This window comes from Clarias gariepinus, chromosome 9 (assembly GCF_024256425.1).
Source record: "Clarias gariepinus isolate MV-2021 ecotype Netherlands chromosome 9, CGAR_prim_01v2, whole genome shotgun sequence".
Lineage (NCBI taxonomy): Eukaryota > Metazoa > Chordata > Actinopteri > Siluriformes > Clariidae > Clarias > Clarias gariepinus.
The window spans coordinates 18,375,240-18,390,740 of NC_071108.1; the positions used below are offsets into that span (position 1 = coordinate 18,375,240).

The following is a 15,501-nucleotide window of genomic DNA, read 5'->3' on the forward strand; positions in this document are numbered from 1 at the left end:
TAAGTAGTTAGCACTGTCCCCTCGTACCTCCAAGATCCGGGCTCTTGCCTCGGGGTCACAAACCAAAACAAAACATATTCTTCAATCTAGAACCGAGAACTATGACTTTAAATTTGCATGAACATGAGAACAAAAAGAAACCAAGCATCTTGTAACAGTATCACCAATACAAAAAAAAAAAAAAAAAAAAAAACACACACACATGGCAACTGAACTGAGAAACCAATGAGCTTAACTAATCATGATAACAAGACAACAAGATAACAGAAAAAAAGGTGGAGCCCTCCAACACAGAAAAGCTTTACAAAAAAAAGAACACATACATTTCTCACATAATGTATTCCTTATGTTTGTTACTAATGGCTGGACCATATGAAGAAATTAAATGTACGCAAAAAACACACTCTAATTGTTGGCAATCAGCCCAGACATGTTTTGTGTACACATTTAACATCTTTAGATTTGGCCAATAAGGGTAACTCTCAAGGGAGTTACAGTTATGCAAAAATGGGTATTCAGTATATGCTGTTAAAAGGTTAGAAATCACATTATAATTACAAATCTCTTTTGACAGCTTATTGCAATTTATGGCATTTAGTAAATGCTTTGTAACCTCTGCTAGGTACATCTTGACAGTACGTATAGACAGTTATTGACAGTTTGGCATGGTTTGTACTCAAATTGTAGGTGATGCATACTGACATTTTGTACATGATTGTAGTTTTTTTAACCCAGGTAATGTCACATAGTTGGGCAACCAAGAACCATCAAGTATTTAAATTTAGAAAAATTCATTCTACAGCAAAAGGTATGTGAATACAGGAATGCCTTAAATGTGATAAAGTACAGCTTTCGATTAAATGAGTAAAAATACATGGTTTATATGTACTGTATCATCAAGGATGAATTTTTTTATATACTATTTACAATTTTAAATAGGGAGTCGTCTTGCTATTCAATCAATGGACTTACAGACAGGTTATTTTTCTATAAGTATAATGATCTGGTGTGGTAATTGCGGTTATTTCAGTCGAGTTCAAACCTAATCACCAAACCATCAGTAAACCATTACTTTATAACTTTGAATTCCAAACTGAATACCCTGCAATACTGTATACCTATGTTAATAATAATAATAATAATAATAATAATAATAATTTTTAAAAAGTTTCTTTAAGAATTTATTATTTAACGTTCCTTGTGTCCCACAGGAGTGTCCAGCACTGTAGGCTGATTGTTTTAATGTGCATTACTGGAATTCAAAATAATTAAGCGATACGTTTACAGAATAAGACACTTACACATCACCTTTTGATTACAATCTTCTACATGTAGGTGCAGTGTCGTGTTTGGAAAACACGCAACGTATCTCCCCACTATCTCAAAGCGTTTCACTATATTCTGCGCATGACCAGTGTTAATGGTGTGCTTTGAAACCAGCCCAGAAACTAAAAATCCACCCTCTCTACAAAACCTAGACAACACAGGCTCTTAAATCGAAAGGTGTCCTGGTCCCTATGAGACTCTTCTCGAGATGTGATGCTTTAAATTGTTCCAATGCGCCGCCTGAAAGATACGAACTCTTTTGGGATTTACGCGGGCGTTCCTTTAGTCTAAGCAAGGGACATTTTTTGTGAAGAACCGTAAGGCAGAAACTATGAAGAACAGAGTTTTTAAGATTTTTGTGCTTTTGTCCTTTGGCTTATTGGGGTGCTTTTTGCAGGCTGTTCACTGTGAGCCGCGCTCTGAGTCCCGAGAAGCAGCAGGTAGGCACACGGCAGGTTCCTCTCGCCTGGCCATCCGATGGAGCGCTAATGGACGCGTGTATAACCTGCTGAGTCACGGCTCTGAGTATCTACCGTCTCGCCGACGAGGAAACGTGGACTCAAACGGACCTACACTGTTGATTCGAGAATCAAACGAGACCGTGCCGCACGTGAAGTCCGATTCCCGACCGACGCGCACAGAACCCGGGCAAACTGACAGTTCTGACCTGATGATGGCTGATAATCCGTACGAGCCTTACAAGTCTATTCGTAACGAGCTCTATAACCCGTACTACAACTATTACGACTCCTACTACCAGCCGCGCTCCAGGAACAGAGTTCCGCCGGGCTATGGGACGAGATATTTCCAGTATGGTAAGAGAATGGATGAAGTTTATGATCACGAGTAAATGGATTTTTTTTTTAAATAAATGCGCTTACGGTGGCAACTATCAACAGGTCTTCCAGATCTAATTCCAGACGCTTATTATGTGCAAACTTCCACTTATATACAGAGAGTGCCAATGTACAACCTTAGATGCGCTGCTGAAGAACACTGCTTGACAAGGTTGGGACTATTATATTATTATAACAAGGTTGTGTTATAGGCCTTTATATTATTACAGACACGTTATGTAGGTACTTTCAAGCCTTATACAATTCCCAGTGGTTTTAGAGATAATTTACTTCATATATTGCTTTTACCCTTTTTAATTTTCCAATTCATATCTCCCGACAGCTCAGCTGCGCATGCGCGGGACTACGACACGCGCGTCCTGCTCAGGTTTTCCCAGCGCGTGAAGAACCAGGGTACTGCTGACTTTCTCCCCAGCAGATCACGATACGCATGGGAATGGCACAGCTGCCACCAGTGAGTAGCTCCCCTATTAAAGACTTAGGTCACAAAATCAAAAAACAAACAAACAAACAAAAAATACACCGACTATCTACATTATTTATACTTCAGTATTGTATGATCTGTATAGCAGCATTTTCCTCTAAGCATTTTTGAATGTTTACATTGAGATAATGGCTTGTAAAAAAAATGCAAAAAATCAAATAAAAGAAGCTGTGCATTGGTGGCTCAGTGGTAGGTTTCTTACCTGCCATGTAGAAGGCCTGTGTTCAATTCCCATCCAGTGCCCAAACCCCAACCACTGGATCCAGTGCCGGTCCCAAGCCAGGATAAAGGGTCAAGGGTCCTTCTTTCCTGTCAAGAAGGGCATCCGGTGTAAAACCTGTGCCAAGTTGTGTGTGGATCGAATGGTCCACTGTGGCGACCCACCAACAGGATAAGCCGAAAGACAAACAAAAACAATCTAATAAAAGAAAACACTTAACACCTTGGGTACATTAGTCATACTGTATATCTAAAATGCCTTTTTTTTTTTATTTCCCTTCTACACAGACACTACCACAGCATGGATGAGTTTTGCAATTATGATCTCCTAGATGCTTCCACTCAAAGTAAAGTAGCTGAAGGCCACAAAGCCAGTTTCTGTTTGGAAGATACCTCCTGTGACCCTGGCTACCAAAGGCGCTATGCCTGCACATCACACACTCAGGTTCATAATTTTTCTGTTATTCCATCATGATACATTATAATGGTTGCTCTGTGACAATACAGACTGTGTGAGTCTCTGTAATGAATGCCTGACCTTGCCATTTTCTTCCATAAACACACATTCAAAGATGGGAATTTCTCAGCACAAAACATAAGGACGTACTGTATCCTCAGAAGTGTTATACTGTACAAGATATTTTACAAATGTTATATTGCACAATAGATTTGTATTATTAATCTTTTTAACACATTGTTTTGTATTTGTTGACTTAATAGGGTCTAAGCCCAGGATGTTATGACACTTATAATGCAGACATTGACTGCCAGTGGATTGACATCACTGATGTCAAACCTGGAAAGTACATTCTCAAGGTTAGAATTATATGTATTATATAAATTATGGAATAATGTGTTTGCTCTCAGAGTGAGTCTGATGCAGTTGTGCGGTTTTGTTGCAGATATCTGTGAATCCAAAATACAAGGTTCCAGAGTCAGACTATAGTAATAACATAATGCGCTGTGACATTCAATATATGGGCAATTATGTCCATACATCTGGGTGCAGTATATCTCAGTAAGTGAACAGATTATTACTACAACCTATTCTTTACATTTTTAATGGATTTTTATTAAATATCAATAGATTTCTATGGAATGTTATGAAATATCATAAACAAAACCAGATATCCCAGCTTTGTTCTGTACGAGGCACATTCAGGTTAAATTGGGACTTTTGATTGTGTTGAATAAAAGAGCACAGTTATGAAGTTTTAAAACTACTTATATTTCTCTATGAAATCCCATGCTACACTAATACACTTATTCCAGAATTTCACTAATACATGGATACCATCAAGGTAGAAAGCTTTCTCAATACACGACTTCATGTCATTGTCACATTATAAAGCATTACCGCTGGTGTCCCCGAGACTGCTTTAATTGCCCAAACAGATGAAAACTGCTTGTAGTGAGGTCAGAAGTATACAGGGGATGTATCAATAACTTCCAGCTGAGTTCCGGTAATATGCAAGTGGTGCAGAGGGCAATATGAATGTCATGCAAAAACAGAATGACATTGGTGATCAAATTAGGCCGGTTTTCTGTTCCACCCACTGAATGTCCAAGGGAACGATTGCCGTGGGCTCCGAGCCACTTCAGCCGGGATTGCTATTCACGGCCTTCTTTAAAAAAGTTTAAAATGTTTAATTACGACTAAAAGTCTGATCATTATACTGTGCCTTAAGTCCCAGTTTGACTTGAACACTTCAACTAGTCCTAATTGGTTTTCTATAGTCCCCAATCTGCAGTACACATTCTACTGGAATTGTACAAAATGTCAAAAAGTTGATTGTTTCTACACAATGCGTGGCAGCCTGGGGGAAAAAAAACTTCATATAGTGAAATTAGGACAGTTTGTATTACACTTTATATAGTTTGAACACTGCAGGTTTGCCCTAATGTTTCTTTTATGTACATTAAACAGAAGTGAAGCTTTAACATTTAAAAGTCTGCCTACCCCAAAATTGAAAAGGAAGAAAATGGCATTTTAAAGGTTACATTCTAATCCTGCTTCTTTAACATCTATTCATCTTATGAGGAGTGTTGCTTGAGAAAATTTATAGGGACATGTGCCCGAAACAATGTCTTTGGAATTTAAATGTTAAATCAGTTTTTAAAGATTTTTTAAACCTTTTTTTTTCTTTGAAAGGCCAGCATTCTTTTATGGATGAGAATTATCGAGTTAATAAAGTAAATGCAAACACAAATTTAACACCATACTCACTTCAGCCAAATCAACTCTACCCTTTTATACAAAAATGCTGTGTCCTTATTACACTTCTATCTCTTTACATTTAAATTAAACCGTATAAAAAATATTGAATGTTATCTAATCCAAACTAATACTGTATCGTAGTATATCAATGTTTAAAGAAATTTAATCATGCTGGAATTAAGGTAGCTAATATCAGCCAAGTTAAAGCCGTTTCTCATTTTTCTTTTTAAAACAATTTGATAAACTGAATAAAAAAAACTTTAGAGAGTACTTTTCATACTGTATATGCTAGGTAACTTTCAGTCTGATTCAGTTAGCTAGCAAACGTTTCACTAATCTGTCGACTAGTTGATCTTGATTCAACGAGATAACTAGGCTCAACTAAGTAGACTAGGTTAGATTAATCATTTTTAACAAAAAAGCTCAACAAAAATAAAGCCTCAAAACACATTGTGCAAACCTTGCCATAAAACTACTGTACATACATGAAATAGCATTTTGTCTTGCTTTACTTCATGCTACTTTTCTTTGTTATGTTGTTGGCTTGTAAAATCCTTGGCTTTTTTATGATTTGATAGTACTGAACCAGTAACTTCTTTGTGTACTAGTTTGCAGTGGGCAAACTAGTAGTACCTACATTTTCCACACCTGGAGAGCATGTGCAGGGTGTATCAGCAATAGAGAAATTAATCCGTGGATTTCTGTGTACAATTGAAAATGTAAAAAAAAGGATGGTGCAGTTACCTTAAGAGGACATGATATGGCGAGGGATGCGGTGCAACAGCCATGAGACACAAGGAAGTCCAGGGCTTGCCAGTGTGGCAGTGTGAACATACTGTTAGGATTCCTATGTGAGTGGCATAGAGAGAGAATAACTGTAGTTTGTGGCGAGATTATACTTACCTTTCTTTGGGAATGCAACCTTTTGTGCCTCTTGGTATACTACGGTAAGGGAGAGCAGCTGGGACAATAATTTGGGTCAACTGTTGTTGTTTTTTTTTTTTTTTCACTTTCTATGAACTGCCATGTGCACCATGGGTTTATTAACACCATTATTAACATTGGTGTTGTTTGTAGTAGGAGTGGATTGGCATCTTAGCCATGCTAAGTTCCCTCTTAGCATCAAGCCAAAAATAGGGGTGGCCTAGGCCCAGACTCCATAGCATTGACAGCCTGTGATCATTGCCATGGTGGACTAGCTGATCTATGCTGCAACAAAATCAATTAATGGTGTAACCTTAGTACATTCAGCTCATCAGCTTAATTCTATTGGCAAAATGATGTGTACATCACTTTATGTGCTTCCCTTTTTACCCAGATGTGCACATCTCTCTTAAATAGGATAAATCAGGATTCCATAAAGGATGAAGTCCACTGTTCATGGTATCTAGAAAATGTAAGCCTTTCGATTAGCCTCACCACAAAATGGTTTCCTTATGGCTACTAAGTTGTTTAATTTCTATGCTGCATACATGCTATGATCATGTTGTGTGTAGAAATGCAAATACTTTCACTATTAAACATAGTTGAGATTTTTACTGTCTGTTTTTATTATGCAACTTCACCAAGCACTTAATTGGTCTCCATTCATGACCTGATCTAATCTTTTTCTTCAGCGCCGTCCCTCAATGCTTGATTGTGCTCGGAAAGGCTATTAACCTACTATCAGTAATTTCAGCAATTTCCTTAGTTAGTTTCTTTGCATGGTGCAGCCCAATAATTTGATTGCTCGAAAATGCCTGTTTTGTTTTTTTTTGCTCAGGTAATGTATTTGAGTTCACCAGGCCAATAACCCATTTTTAAGGCAAGAGCTTCTTTCTTTCCACTGCAGTGGAGCACCACTCAGAGGGGTCAGTTTTCTGCTCACAGTGTGTTTGGCAAACTTTGTCAAACTTTCCTTTCTTGGTTGAAAGTGGGTAGCCTAAAGAGGAAAAGTTGGGCAGATATATCCAGATATCCTAAGAAGGCATAAACCGGGCATTTATTTGGAGGTGGGCAAGCCATACCCATTGAGTGCTTGTACAGTATTATCTCTGGGGCTTTCAGCAAACCTGTACTGTGCTTTGGTCAGAAATAAGTGACACTTGCCAAGATAGACTAACCCCCGCCTTTCACAGCCCCTTAAGCTAGTGAATTTCTAAACAATTCCATCCTGCAACATTCTAGCCACCTACTCATTAAATAGCCCAACCACCTGAGCCAGGGTATTACTATTATGCTGGATCTGTTGTGATGGGCTGGGTTCCTATGAAAAAAGTATATGAGTATATCAGGTCACTGAGGTCTTGTTGCTGGGTGGGGCACGATCGTTTTTCTTTTTTTCTTTATCCAAGGTACACTCTGGCAAGTCTGTGGGGATGGTAGAAGTGGATAAGACTCAATTAATTTTTATCGAAGTATGACTTCGATTAAATGACACTAGCTAGTGTACTACTGTGCTAAACAAAAGTGTTGGCGATCTTGCTGTTTTCGTTACAATCTGCATACTTGTATTTTACTAGAACACCTAGATAAGGTGAAGCGCCCCGACACCCAATTTGAAAATGTTGCAAATCATTTGGGAAAGATTTTACAATTCACGTGGTTGAACACTCCCTTGCCCTCTTTTGGATTCTGTGTGCAACTGCATGAGACAAATGGCTACAGCTCAAATAGTCTGTTTCCTACAATTTTAAGTATGCATGCAACGTGAGTCATAATCTGAAATAAACACAGCAGATTTTGTCTGGAGTTGTTAGAGCTGTTGTTTAGTCAATGTGGCACAGTCCCACCTACAAAAATATTCCACCCGCCCAGGCCACTGTGTGCAACAGGATGGCGAGTAAATCATCCTTGGCCTTATCAAGAAGGTGTGGGTGTTCTCCTAAAGGGTTAACGAATGGGGAGAATCCTATGAGATCCTTGTGGAATTTCTCAAAGCTTTTCTGAGATTGGCCCACACACTGCTGGGAATCTACAGTGATTGTGCCATGTACTTGCTGCCATTCTTAACTATCTTACTGGAAGTTTTGAAATGCTACTACTTATGCAAAGGTACATAAATGCTACTACTTATAATAAGGTAGGCGCACACCACAATCTTGTAAGACTTACATAGGATTTTTTTTTCTCTTTGAGCTGTGAGGGTCTGAGTCGGAGGTCTGCAAATAACAAAAGATAAAAGTGAAGCCCACAGCAGAAAATGAAATTTAAGCGGTAAATTTTGCATATTAACTATTGAGTGTAGTTGTAGTTTTTACATTTTTGTATTGTACAGTTTTTTTGCAAACACAACTCTGCACTCATGTCGAAGATGAATACCCCACTGTGTTTTTTTCCTGATTAAGCTTATGTTGTCCATTTACCCTCAACAAAAGCCACTTAAACACTACACCACCACCTCCATCTTAGTCATGAACTTCTATGCACAAACCTCTGGGAAGGGCTTGAATGCAGCAAAACAACATGGTATAGTTATGATACAATTCCCTTTATTACCTAGACATGAACATTACAAGAACAGATGGTTGGTAGTTGCTTTCAAATAAAATGAATATGTATTTTAAAGACACATGTAAAAGTTACTGCCTCCTCTTTCAATTCTAAATTTATCTGTAAAAAAAATTTAATAATATAAATCTGATCAGAACAGGTCACAACCCAAAAAGAAAAACATGTGGCCAGTACTAAGTATCCCTATTATTTAACTACTAGTAGATCCACCTTTAGCAGCAATAAGATGAAGCAATCTTTTCCTGTATGACTATGATTCAGTATGATCAATCTCTTGAATTCTTAATTCTATGTTCTAGAATAATTTTGTTCTATCTCTTCATAATAATCATTTCAAAACCTTATTTATTTTATTTTTCCAGCATTCTGATGTATATTTACTGGTGTGCTTTGGATAATTATCCCATGACCCAATTTCGACCAAGCTATAGTGGGTGGACAGATGACCTTACATTAGCCTCAAGAATACTGGATAAATGAGTTTGTAAATAAAATTAACCAATTATATGTAATCATATATATATATATATATATATATATATATATATATATATATATATATATATATTACAAAAACATACAATTAAAGGGCACTAACTTTTACACATGCCTGTAAGTGAAATAATATGATATTTTTGCTGGGTAACCACTATAATATAATTTTACTTGGATTTACAAGGAATTAATGACACCCACGGTCTTATATTCACTAAAAAGAGTCATCAAAGCCTGACATTTACTGCAGTACGTGAGGCAATAAAATTTAGCTAGCAAACTTTTTGACAGCTTGAATGTTGATTTTGTAAAATATAAAGTTGATGCCACATTAATTATTTTTTTAAAATTTTTTTACAACTTGCACATGTTTCTTTTTTATTACAGATACTGATTGCAGAGTGTTCGTCAAACCCAAAATGTTATTCATTAAAAACAAAAACTGCTTACCCACAGGAAATGGAAGACTAATAAAGAGGTCATATCTTGTATCACATTAATTATATATTTTTTTCTAGGTTTAAGCCTGTAAAATCCTCTTATATATTAGATAATGATTCTAAATCATGTGTGTGTGTGTGTGTGTGTGTATATATATATATATATATATATATATATATATATATATATATATATATATGTTTACTCTTAACACAGTTCACACAGTGCCTGAGGGATTGTGTGAACTGAGTTAAGTGGCTGTCTCTTATCTACTTGACGCATAGAAGTTGATGTCCCTTGTAATGTACTTATTTTTTTTAGCAACTTTTCATTAATTTTAGTCTTAATTTAAGTCTTAGAAGCTTACTTCAGCAGTATTTTTTTTATTGTACATGTATACTACTACTTATATTTTTCATACACTGATATTAATTAGGCTCTGTGATATATATTAAGATTAACTTAATTTTCTTTTTTATCTACTTGTGTGCATTTAAGATATCTGCCCTACACTATATCTAGGATGTAAAGTGAAAAATGAAAAAAAAAAAGACTTGCTGTAAAAAAATTATTTTAATTTGTAAACGTTTATGTTACATTAAAACAACGGGAAGTTGATTGAGAGAGAGTATACTTCCAGGTCATCTATACCATTAGTCTGGAATCTTGTTTGGCACACCTCACTGGGGATGATGATATGGTTCCATGAAATTTCCAAATGCACACTGTTGCACCAGTTTTACTAACAGGGATGTTTAATGTTTAAAATATCCCAAAGAACTTCATTTTTACCTTGACTGCTACACTCAGTATTTTCCAGTGTTTTTAACCAAAGGCCATTTTTTACAATGACAGATTTACAATTTGCCTGAGACTATTTTTGCTCCATTTCTCTCTAGAATGCCTTTAACTAGCTTTGTTTTTTAAACACATTTTTTTAATGCTTCTGAATACATATTTTTTATATTCACATTTATAAATATAAAGTCAAAATACATGATGTGTGTAACTTTTAACTGGATGTGTTCGCTGGAAATTTATTAAACAACAACAGCCAAATCCTTCCCCCACACTGTTTATTACACCGGTTTTAACAAATATTTTAGAATATTATATAATATTTGCAATATTTTTGTGTTGTGTACTGCTAAATTTTAAGATATATTTTTACATGTATTATTATTATTATTATTATTATTATTACTATTATTATTATTATTATTATTATTATTATTATTATGTTGAGTTTCAATAAATAAATGACATCAGAAAAGTTGATTCCTTCCAGCTTTCCAGTATGGTCAGCACAAACAATGAAATCACACTTGCAAAAAATTTTCATTTACTTGTAAAACACTAGACCTCAATGGTCATGAAGATGCAATGATCCTTGTAAAGCGAAATGTCTGCAGGCCGATGTGATAATGTCAAAACAGTGGGATAGTCTCTATTTTAAAAGGGGAACAGTTGATCTGATTGAATCATTGATGTTATGTCCAATCAGTACCACAGGGCAAAAACTAGACATAGCAGAGGATGCTCAACAGATTCCAAAAAGGTAACACAAGTGGGCCTATAACCCAGGATTCAAGCAAATATTATAAGGCCACTCTGGACTCATTTGGCAACCAATGTACTGTACAGTTTATAAGCTGGGAAACACAGTTTTCCCACACTTTGCTGAAGTGATTGCAACAAACAGTATTTATGGGTACTAGATACAGTATAGATGTATGTATGTATGTATGTATGTATGTATGGATGGATGGATGGATGGATGGATGAATAGATAGATAGATATATAGATATATGTTATAAGCGGCACAGGCATTTACCTTGACATGTAAGAGCAGTAATTGAAATGGAAGCCTCATTACACACAAGCAGGACTTTGTGGTCTATGGTTGGTGATACTTTAGCACACCTTTAAAGGTCTTTTGGCAACCATGCCTCAACAGGTCAGAGCAGTTTTGGCAGCACCTACATAATATTAAGCAGAGGGTAATTATATTATGGCTGATCAGTATATCATCTCACAGAAGGGTTCCAGTATGTTGGGGCTTAACTGCATTAAAAGATTAAAATAATATTTATACTTTGTTATTATTACTAGGAGGCCACACAAGAGATAAAATACTAGTTAACAGTAGTCAAAACATTCATATGGATGCCTTTACCTTGCTGGAGACAGCTACAGGCACTTTTTGCGTGTGTAGATAGCTGAAGGTATTGGAAGCACAAAATAGTTGTGCCAGGTGCACGTACCCTTAATTAATGTGTTAGTTTACACTGCGTGTGTGGCATGTGGGTTGAAGCAACTGACAAGTGTGCCAAGCATATTTTCTTCTGGCATGTGTTAGTTTAGTGCTGACTTAGTCTGACTAGGTTTCTTAGTGTTTTCTAAACATTTTTTTTCTGATAGATTTAAGATGCCAGCAATTTTTTTTATATTATTTTAAAAATCATTTATCAACAGTTCACTTCAAAAATTGGGATTTTAAACATCCTAATTAAGCAGAACTAAAAATAATGTTCTGTATGAAGCCTAACCTAATATTAACTCAGAATATACTGTAATTATGTATGAACTTAATTAAATAATTACATTTTTCTTACAAAAAGAATACTTTACTTTATTTCTGATGAGAAAAAAGTTGAAGCCTAATTTTTATTTAAAACAAGATTAGACACTACACTCATCTCAGCTGTCAAACTACATTTAAAAAATATGTGTAATCTCCAGTTAATACAGAAATATAATTTTTAAAGGGTATACTTTCATAAAACTCTAACTTAGGTTAAATAAAAATAAAAAAAAGGCCTGGCAGCTGATTTCCTTTTGAGTCTTTGTGAGTACTTTTTCGGATTGTTGCTCTGTCTCAAGAGATGCACTGAAGAAAAGTCCAGAAAAAGAATCTTTCCACAAGATGCCTTCTCCCTTGAGCCAATCACCTACTCCATTTTACTACATGAACTACCTGCTCTGAGATTAAATCCCCACTGAGGCGTGTAGCTTTTCAATGTGCACATTACAATAGCGCCCCCTAGTGGTCAATGTTTGTAAAGTCCTCCTGTGAACTCGCGTGAATTTGCCATATACAGTAAAGTTGAGTTTGAAAGCATATTTACGGTATTGCACTGTTTGGGAGCCATGTTTGATGACGTGTAACAAACAAATGATTTAACAACAACAAAAAAAGATAACGTGGCTTTGTCTATAAAGGTAGTATATGAAACTTGGCACAATTTGGACAAATTTTGTAGAAATGTACACGAAAATACTATTTGAAAAAGACTTTTTAAAGATCAAAATGGAGGAAAGTCCAAATCCCTTACAACAAATAATTCTACATATGCAGGAAACGCAGTGATTTGGACAGGAAATATAATGCAGTCATACTGCAGTACTACAGTTAATATTGAACAGCTACTGGAGTTAACATAAACTTAAAGAATTATTAGGAGTTAAATAAAGCTGAAGAATTACGTACAGTATTTCTATCATCTAAATATGTGATGTAGTATAATACAACCTCATTACAACAAAATTAATGCAATCCAATTAAAAAAATCAATAAAGCAACACACCTAAAACACTAAAAACAACTAAAAAACAGACCTATATTACAAGGCTTGAGGTCTGCAGCTGGAAGCCAGGGCAGGTTTGCCGCCTCCTCATTCTTCAACTTTGTTTGAATAAACACTTTCACCTCCCCGTCCTTAACTTTAAAGGCATTCTTGAAAAGCAAAAAGCAAGACAAATATCCATTAAGAGTTGTGTAAAAAACCTATTTGAATAATTAAAATGGAATCATTCCATATATACTCAATCTTACATGTTTTACTGAGAAACAGTCTGTTTCTGTCATATGTCCTAAACTGCTGCTAAATAATGGCTTGAGTTTGCTGTTTTTGATAGCCACCCTGGTAATTAATTAAGATTTCAGAATGTAATGTGAATTTCATGACTCTGGCATTGGGCATTGGTTTAGAGATTCAGACTAATATTTGTTATGACTAAATAACATTGTGACAAACCCAAAATTAGTTTTTAGTGAAGGAAAATAAAGGGAAGAGAAAAACCATGTTTCCTACCAGGAGTGAAGTCTCCCTATACGGTCTAATGCTGACTTCTTGGCCTTCTCCCTCTTCCCCTTTCCCAGGTGCACTGGAGAGGAACACAGCCCTCTCGATCTTCTCTCTCGTGTAAGGGCTGACGGACAACTACAGAAACAAATACAGGACGTTTACAGCCAAATCATTTTATTCCCTTTTTAATACCTCTCATTGTGGAGTGTTACACATTAAGAAATCAACTTGCACTTATATGGTCTATAGTTAAACTGGGCTAACCATTTACAACTGAATCCAATGCAATGCAGTGGGCTACCTCGGGTTAACCTAGCATGCTAAGGGTATAGTGGTTAACATTAGAAAACACACATTTAGGACAATGCCATTAACACCACATAGCAATACAATACAATGACTACCTAAATAACCTAATATATATATATATATATATATATATATATATATATATAATATTTCATGTTGTAAAATAATAAACGTTACTTAAGGTCCTACTCACCTCTTAACTAAATGATGTGACAGGGCCGTCGCTCAGGTTCGGCTGTGTTCCTCCACCACAACCCGCCCCTCTTCTAGATTCTTCCAACTGGGCAAGATTTCTTGGCTGAACTTTAAAATGTCATCATGATTTTATTCTGATATGTTGCGAATGTGTACTGTTTTATCAATAATAAAGTCTATAAAAGAGTTATAGTACTCCATCTTGACTAAGTATCTTAATAACAACATTCACAAACTGTGTTGTTCCTGTGTTGTTCCTGTGACCGTTTATGAGCTCTCATTTCGGTTTAGGATTAGATGCGATCTTGCAGTCTTATTGGTTGGTGAAGACAAATCGTACAGCTGTGCATATTTAAGCACGTCTCAGTTTTACAATGGGAGAGTATAAAAGGAAGACGTTATTGTTTTTCTTGCACACACGCTATTTGCTTCTACCTGCTTCCAACTGGTTTCTGTTTGCCTGTGCCTGAAAATAAGATGACTAACATTCTTCAATAAACCAAGGATTTAGAATCACAAACTACAATTGAGACACACATCACTTTACTTTGATGAATTTAGGCATTTAGTAGGATCCTATATTTCTTGAACCAAACAATAAACATATTATTATTAATAAAAATAAATAAATAAATAAATAATACAGCAATAATAGAATAACATACAGTAGCTCAACAGCTACTACAGTACAGGACTGTAGTTTTTATCCCAGTGTATGACTGTAGTTTTTATCCCAGAAACTGCAGTTATTAATTTTTTTATGGACAATGTTACAGAATCATAATTCAGTACAACTGCATTGTTCTTCATTCCAGCTGCATTCCTACTGCATTGTACTGCAATCCAACTGCATTTTACTGCATTCCAACTGCATTGTACTGCATTCTACCTTCATTGTACTGCATTCTACCTCCATTGTACTGCATTCTACCTTAATTGTACTGCATTCTACCTTCATTGTACTGCATTCCAACTGCATTGTACTGCATTGTATTTCATAAAAACTGCAGTACAGTTGCAGTTTCCCCCCCCCCCAGAAACTGCAGCTATTTTTTGTAAGGAGTGGCGGAGGTTAAAGGGTAAATGCACCAGGAGTAAATGTGTAGAAAATGGGCTACTGCTATACACATGTCCTTACAATCAATACGGATGAAGATATCGCCTGGTGGTGGCGAAGGGACTTCATGCACTGGATGAACTGGGTGCCAAACGTATGACATGATAATAATAATAATAATAATAATAATAATAATACAACCTAGAACAACAGTAGGGTTCCAATTGATAGCATGATAGCTGTAGTTTAAGTTTGCTAAAATTTGCGAAAAATTAAAATAAATAAATAAATAAATAAATAAATATTTTAAAAATATTTT

The 15,501-nt window shown here is 35.8% G+C and overlaps 1 protein-coding gene across 3 annotated transcripts; it reads left to right on the top strand.

Annotated features, from left to right (window-relative positions):
* The first annotated feature begins 1,496 nt into the window (after positions 1–1,496).
* LOC128530326 (protein-lysine 6-oxidase-like) lies at positions 1,497–13,749 on the top strand. 3 transcript variants are annotated; one of them, XR_008361126.1, is made up of 7 exons: positions 1,497–2,141; positions 2,226–2,334; positions 2,506–2,637; positions 3,175–3,331; positions 3,607–3,702; positions 3,770–3,904; positions 13,696–13,749. XR_008361126.1 is itself a non-coding variant. In XM_053504208.1 (7 exons), the coding sequence occupies exons 1-7, from the start codon at positions 1,658–1,660 to the stop codon at positions 9,483–9,485; spliced, it is 1,101 nt and encodes a 366-aa protein (XP_053360183.1). In that variant the 5' UTR covers positions 1,497–1,657; the 3' UTR covers positions 9,486–9,564. The 3 variants fall into 3 exon arrangements, 1 of the variants encoding a protein (XP_053360183.1); XR_008361125.1 differs by lacking the exon at positions 13,696–13,749 and adding an exon at positions 9,479–9,564; XM_053504208.1 differs by lacking the exon at positions 13,696–13,749 and adding an exon at positions 9,479–9,564 and having other exon boundaries at positions 3,789–3,904.
* Positions 13,750–15,501: the final 1,752 nt, after the last annotated feature.

Bases quoted from the DNA above. Each gene is read 5' to 3' on its own strand.
- LOC128530326 (XM_053504208.1), top strand. From the start codon at position 1,658: ATGAAGAACAGAGTTTTTAAGATTTTTGTGCTTTTGTCCTTTGGCTTA. The intron at 2,335-2,505 runs GTTGGGACTATT...ATCTCCCGACAG, and splicing joins GAAGAACACTGCTTGACAAG to CTCAGCTGCGCATGCGCGGG. The intron at 2,638-3,174 runs GTGAGTAGCTCC...CCTTCTACACAG, and splicing joins GAATGGCACAGCTGCCACCA to ACACTACCACAGCATGGATG.